The sequence below is a fragment of the Oryza sativa genome, chromosome 10 (assembly GCF_034140825.1).
Source record: "Oryza sativa Japonica Group chromosome 10, ASM3414082v1".
Lineage (NCBI taxonomy): Eukaryota > Viridiplantae > Streptophyta > Magnoliopsida > Poales > Poaceae > Oryza > Oryza sativa.
The window spans coordinates 6,515,332-6,522,298 of NC_089044.1; the positions used below are offsets into that span (position 1 = coordinate 6,515,332).

The 6,967-nt window shown below is 43.4% G+C and overlaps 1 protein-coding gene across 1 annotated transcript; it reads left to right on the forward strand.

Moving 5' to 3' along the window:
- Positions 1-815: 815 nt before the first annotated feature.
- LOC4348237 (pathogenesis-related protein PRB1-2) lies at positions 816-1,606 on the forward strand. Its single transcript, XM_015757527.3, has one exon. It carries the CDS (start codon positions 930-932, stop codon positions 1,458-1,460), a length of 531 nt encoding a protein of 176 aa, XP_015613013.1. The 5' UTR covers positions 816-929; the 3' UTR covers positions 1,461-1,606.
- The last annotated feature ends 5,361 nt before the right edge of the window (positions 1,607-6,967 follow it).

Below are 6,967 nucleotides of genomic sequence, written 5' to 3' on the forward strand. Positions count from 1 at the left end.
AAGTTAATATTCAAGGAAGAAGACCACACTAGCCATCGACTACATCTGATTGGGTTTAGACCACAAGCTCTGGATCCTTCATATTGGTGTTTGTGGCTCTAAATTAAGTTTGTCTAGACTTATCCTGGTGTATGTTGGCTTGTATATATCTGTCTAGATCTTTCTTCTCACTTGGCATGTCCCCTCTTCTCTTATGGAGTCTTGTTTTTAAACTCTCGGGGTGCTCCAAGAACTAGGAAGACAAGTATGGATACGATCCGAGTAATCCTTGTAATGTCCGAGTAGAACTCTTCTTCAACTTCTTTGTCTGAAATACCTTTCGTATATGAGGCATGATTCTGTATTAAGAATTGGTATATAGTGGGCTCCGTCGGGTCTAACTCTAAGAGTATTGGGTACCCCTTATCGTTAACACTGACATAATTACCCTTGGAAGTTATTATCAACGGAAGCCCATAATTAAGAGACTAGTGTAAATTAATCTTTCAAGCAGGGTATAACTATATCCCCGTATAGTGGAGCTATTAGTTATTCTCTGGGTAGGTAGTTGCTTCCTTCCCTGTGGAAGTGGATGGGTATTCAAATTTCAACTATGCCATCCAATCAAGCCACGACGATCCACAGCCATAGTGTAAAAATTCAAGTCAATTGCTTACAACTTCACTCAACATGACCAATATATATATACTAATTAAATTTGTGGAACTTGGATAATGCAATCTGCATATTCAAAATTATACACATGGAGTCATGCATGGACAAGAAAATGCAGGCAATTACGCACCCAATTGTAGCAAGCCACTCGCAAATTTTCGCATTTTTTCTTTGCCGCCATCACACCTAACCGACTCCTTTTCCACACAAACAGATTATAAATAAGCACCATATTTCCAACTCCGTTCATCCCACGAAACAACACGAGACAGAAAATGGCACCTTCCAAGGTCAGCCTCGCCGCCGTGCTCGCCGTGGCCATCTCGCTGGCCATGGCGGCCACCACCACCACCTCGGCGCAGAACACGCCGCAGGACTACGTCAACCTGCACAACAGCGCGCGGCGCGCGGACGGCGTCGGCCCGGTGAGCTGGGACCCCAAGGTCGCCAGCTTCGCGCAGAGCTACGCGGCCAAGCGCGCCGGCGACTGCCGGCTGCAGCACTCCGGCGGGCCGTACGGCGAGAACATCTTCTGGGGCTCGGCGGGGCGCGCCTGGAGCGCCGCCGACGCGGTGGCGTCGTGGGTGGGCGAGAAGAAGAACTACCACTACGACACCAACACGTGCGACCCGGGCAAGGTGTGCGGCCACTACACCCAGGTGGTGTGGCGCAAGTCGGTGCGCATCGGCTGCGCCCGCGTCGTGTGCGCGGCGAACCGCGGCGTGTTCATCACCTGCAACTACGACCCCCCGGGCAACTTCAACGGCGAGCGCCCGTTCCTCACCCTCGACGCCGCGGCCAAGTAGACGACCACTCACTCGTACACAGTCGTGTTGAACTGCATGCTATGTCGCTGCCGCAGTACATTTCATCGATGTTTGTGACTCTGGGATCGACGTCCGTGAACAATAAAGCATGTAATGATCTTAATAATAAATAATTTCTTGGTATATATGCACATCAACAGCTGATGCATTATAAGCCTTTGAAAATGCATTTTACAGATCCCGAATTCGTCCAGGGCACCATCGATCACTAGTTCAAATATTTCAAATAGGTCTTAACCTGCTGCATGCGCCATCGTGAAATACCACGGTAGTTCATTGGTGGTTTCAACGAGGGTTAGGTCCAACTGACAAGTGGGACCTACTTCGAAATTTTCTTTTTTCCTGTGTTTCCTCTTTTCTTTTCTTTTTCTTCTCCTTTTGTCTTTTTGTCCCTTTCTTCTCCTTCTCGCTTCATCTTCTGGCCTCTTATTTTTATAGGTGGACTTCATATTAGAGTGGTTTTTTTTTACACAAAACATGAATATTTTAACCCTTAAAGCATCTCAAATAGAAACACTTTAAGCAACAAAGTGGTAATAAATCTCGTAGAGAGTTATAATTTTTATATAAAGTTTACCGCTTTAGGTAATGGAGTTACAAGATTGATTTCTTATGTAAAACCATATCTCAATTAGTGTTTATAGGCTAATTTCATAGGGACCTGCCCGTATAAATAGACATGTTTCACGAGCAAATTTCTTAGAGATTCATTCGTAAATTAAAAATAGGTTTTCGTAGGTGGTCATCGACCTGAGGCGGCCTTAAGTATCTACGCATATGCTTTTCTTTAAGGGCCGCTTGTGAAAAAAGGTGGCATGTGGAAAAATAGTTTTTCTACTAGTGTAAATTTGAAGTAACATTATTTTCGAGTACCCATCGATTGAATTTCAAAATTATGTTACTTCAAATTATCTTATTTTTAGAAATTCAAAATCAGCTTCTACATAAAGCACGATCTCCTTTTGTTACCGTTTCCCTCGATCCCTCGATTTTACGCAGAAACATGCCAAATATTCCTCAAACCACCTACAATATATATATATACTGGACAAAATGCAAAGCTCAAATTAATCATGCTAGCTGACTTGGGAACGCAGTACAATCTCTTAAAGATTTGAAATCATGGATATGCATTTAAATAATGCATGATTAGACATAAACCAAAGCTGCGACAACACCTTATTATAGCTTATTTATCGTTCGGTAGTGACACATCAGCCAGATACACCTAATCAAGCTCGTTATATATATAGCTAGCTAGTTTAGCCGCCGGGACAACGTGGATGGATATTCTGAAGTATATCTCGTTAGTAGGGATGGCAATTGTGCCCGTTTGCCCATTTACCCGTGGGTAAAATCCCTATTAGGGTTGGGTTTGTTCTCCATTTTATACCCATGGGTATCTTATTGGGTCAAAAGCTATGCCCGATGGGTAAATGGGCATGGGTATGGGTAATCACTACGCATGCCCGCTTTGCCCGTTTACCCGCGAAATCTAACTTACATGTAGGCTAGGAGCAAAATCCACTAGAATACATAAGCCACGTTCTTTGTTTTTTACGGTTTCCCTTTTATTTTCCTTATTATTTCTCTCCCCTTACTGTATCGCCGCCAGAGAAGAGATACGACACCGAGGCGGAGAATATTTGATATTTTAAGTTCGATTCGAACTTAGAAGCTTGTAGATTTTTTGTTCCACTACTGCTTTTGTTGTGGCGGGTAAACAGGCACGCCCGCGGGCATAAGGCGCCCACGGGCAATGGGCATGGGCAACCATCGTTACCCGTCATGTAGTAATAGGTATACTCACGGGCACAAATAATCTTACGGGCACGGGTATGGGTAGGAACTACCCGTGCCCGTCGCGCCCGATCGTGGATGGATATCCTGAAGTATATCTCGTTAGCTAGCTAGTTTAGCCTTTTTAGTTTCGATACAGCCAGTAAATACTACCACCGCCCGAAATTACAAGGAAAAGATGTTAACGCAATATGTGCATATAGCCCTAAACAAAATATATGTCTACTTGGCGCTAGCTTTAATTAACTGCCAAGATACAACGAGTAAAAGGTTTTAATTTCCTGATCATCAACAAAATCAGCTGGACCTAAAATAGACCTTTCCATCAAGGAAATACCTAAAATTAATTCTGGTTCCACGATCAATACAAATCTATATTGATCTTTCTATGCATTGATTCGTGCTTAAGTTTTTATTTCAGCTCAGCTACAGTAGTTAATATGGATCAATGTTTTGCTAAAACATCTCCCAACACTTCGCTTTCTCTGACAGTACACGTGCTTAACGAATTAAGTTAATTTGGAATAGTCAATTAAATAACAAGCTTTAGCAGCCACCGCGCTACTGTTATTTTATGATGACAATCTCAAGAGCACCAAGTGACCTACTCTCTTGACATACCCACTGAACACAGGCGCCGCTGGACACCATGCCGTACGAAAGAAACGATAACTGTAGTAGACCATGTGGTATAATGACCAGACCAACAAATTAAGCTAGTCTAGTCATCCTTGTTATGAAATATTTAGGTGATCTCATCCAACTATATGGATAGAGCAGCAACCAACTCTGGGACACGACGGTTGGTCGTGCCCCACATCTCTTCTCGCCTCACGGCGATTCTAGTAACGGACGCGATGGTTCCCAAACCATCGCGTCTTCTATTACCGCCTCTCTCCCCCCTATATATTGTAACCATTGTTATCAATAAAGAATCGCTCACTTCATTCCCTACATTCTTGTGTGTAATTCTCTCTCACTCAATCTCTCTTGCTCAATCAATTCTATTCACAATACGTTATCAGCACTTTCGCTCTCGCGAAGGAGATCGCGAAGTGAAAGAAGGAAAAAACATCGCTTTTGATCTAACAGAAAAGCGAACAGAAGAATCATCAGAGAAGGTACGATGCCTACCTTTCATTGGATCATGGATGCCGTTCTCGGCCTCCCTTGCCATCAGCATGTACGCCGGCTCCGTCATCTTCTTCGCCGACCGATGAGGAGTACGCGCGGGGATCCCGCAGAGGCAGGGCTAGGGTTGGTGGCCGCTGCTACTACCCTCGCCGCCGTGTGACCGCAACTCCGGTTGTGGTTCCCCCGCCCGTCCCTGTTGCGCCTCCTCCTCCGCCTCCGGTTGCCGAAGAACCTCGCCGGATCCTTGTGCAGGGGGTGCAGTACTGCGCCTACCACGGTTGGACTGCAGTGGTGACACTGCCCGGCGAGCCATGAGATCTTCCCTTGGAGATGGAGTCGCTGCCGCCACCATCAACCGCTCCTCCACCACCTCCACCGACACCAAGCCGACGCCGACGCCGTTCCTCCACTCCCGCGCCACTGGGGTCTGGCCGGACCGGTACCCTGGCTGCGCGCACGGGAGCCGCCCTTCTTCAATCCGTCCTCGTCTCGTCGTCACGCCGGTGAAGCCGCCGCTCGCCGTCCCGGCCTCCGCCACACATTGAAGTATTACCGACGTAATTAACTTTTTCAAATGCACATTAATTTAGACAAAATTCAAAGAAGCGGTACATGGCATGATAACAACAATGTAGGACCACACAGCGAGAACAAAGCCTGAATGATTGAAGCACGCAAAAACCAAAACTGTGAAAACACTACTACAAAATGGATTTGTTGCGGTCAATTTGGGTTTTCTACAGTGACCAGCACTTCCACCAGTGACTAATGGCCAATGAGAAGACATCATTTTCACTAGCAGCCACCAGCCGCAAACAAAAAGGCATTTACACTGCCGGGCGACCTAGCCCAGCCGACAGTGAAAATGTTTTTCTCTCGCGGCTACATTAAGCTGACCGTGTGCAAAAGTCTAATTTTTGTAGGCAACTAGTTAAGATAACCGCCAGCATAAGCCTGTTTGTTTAAGCTTAATATAATTGTAATTTTGATTATTGAGCTAGTTATAATAAGTCGACATAAAATAAGTTGTTAGCTGTTTGTTTCTCTAGAATATTAGCTGTTTGTTAGTTATTAGAATATTAGCTGTTTGTTAGTTATTAGCCACCCAATAATCTAAAAAGGACACATTTAGAGTGGCCATAGACAAAAAAAACCACATGCATGCAACGGCCCATTTTCATGTATCAAACACGAAATTAAAATCAAATCATTCCATTTCCACATATCAAATATGAAATTCAAATGAAATCGTCTAAATCACCACTGCATCAAATGGAAGAACAGACAAAATAAATTCATCCATGCAACCCTCCCAAGCGTGTCCCTCAATCTATACTCAACATGCAACCATGCCACATCATCACCCACTAGCAATAATTACATATTTAATCTCATGCAATCAAGCAATATCATCTACAATCTATTTAATTCTACAAATCAGCATACAAGCATATTCAATTATCACACCCTCACATGATTTTCGTAATATTTTAACAAGTCTATCATTTTAACAATATTTACTATATACTTATCAATATGTTTCACTCATTAAAGTGCGGGTATTATTTTTTTTTATCATAAGTTCTGATAATTATTGATGTTTCATTATTCTTCTAACTCCTAGCTCAATTGTCGAAAAAATATAGTGAAAATTGTTAATTAGTTCCTGCAGTAAAGCGCGGGGAATCACCTAGTTCAAAAGAATTCTAGCCGCCATGGACGAGCTCACAGGTGACTGTTGGTATTTGTTAACGACATTACTAGAAATATAATTCCCAGCAATGGCGCAGAAACGCTCGTGGTTTATTATGGTTACATATTTCATCTGCAAGCGCACGGATATACCATTGTAGCATTTCACCTGAGAGTATTCCAAGGGTATCGTATTTGATTAATCCCGTGGGAAGATTATAATAGAGAGAACCGTACTAATAATTTATATATTACTTGTAATAACCAAAGTCTAAGCAGGGGTTAACATAATTCCAAGGGTAGAGTGACACTAAGCAGAAGCATTTATACTCTAATTCATGATTATCTAAGCTAAGTGGAAAGAATATAGAAAGATCATATTCCTATAATTATAGTTGTCACGCCCAGAAATTCACGAACCAGGATTTCTAAGCTGAATGTGCATTAAACCCCTGTCTAGGACTAGCCAGGGTACACAAACGATAATTGTTGACACACAGATCCACATCTTACAAAAATATAAAAGATTACAAATGCAGCGGAAAAGGTAAAACGAGCTAGACTTGGAAGCTTGACTTCAGCAGCGGGGCGACTCCACTCCACAGGCAATCCTTGACGGCAGCGACGAAACCAACCTCAATAAGACAGCTCCAACTAGGAAGATCTTCAGCTCTGGTGTGGGGGAAAAGAGAGCAAGGCTGAGTACTATCCACTGTACTCAGCAAGTCATACCAGAAGAGGAGGTATGATGCAGGATATATCCAAAGGAGGCTAAGGGTTCATTTGCATAAAGCAGGCATTTAAAAGCAGTAGTTGAAAGCAGTAAAACAATTGTAGTAATTAATTAATATTAACCAATC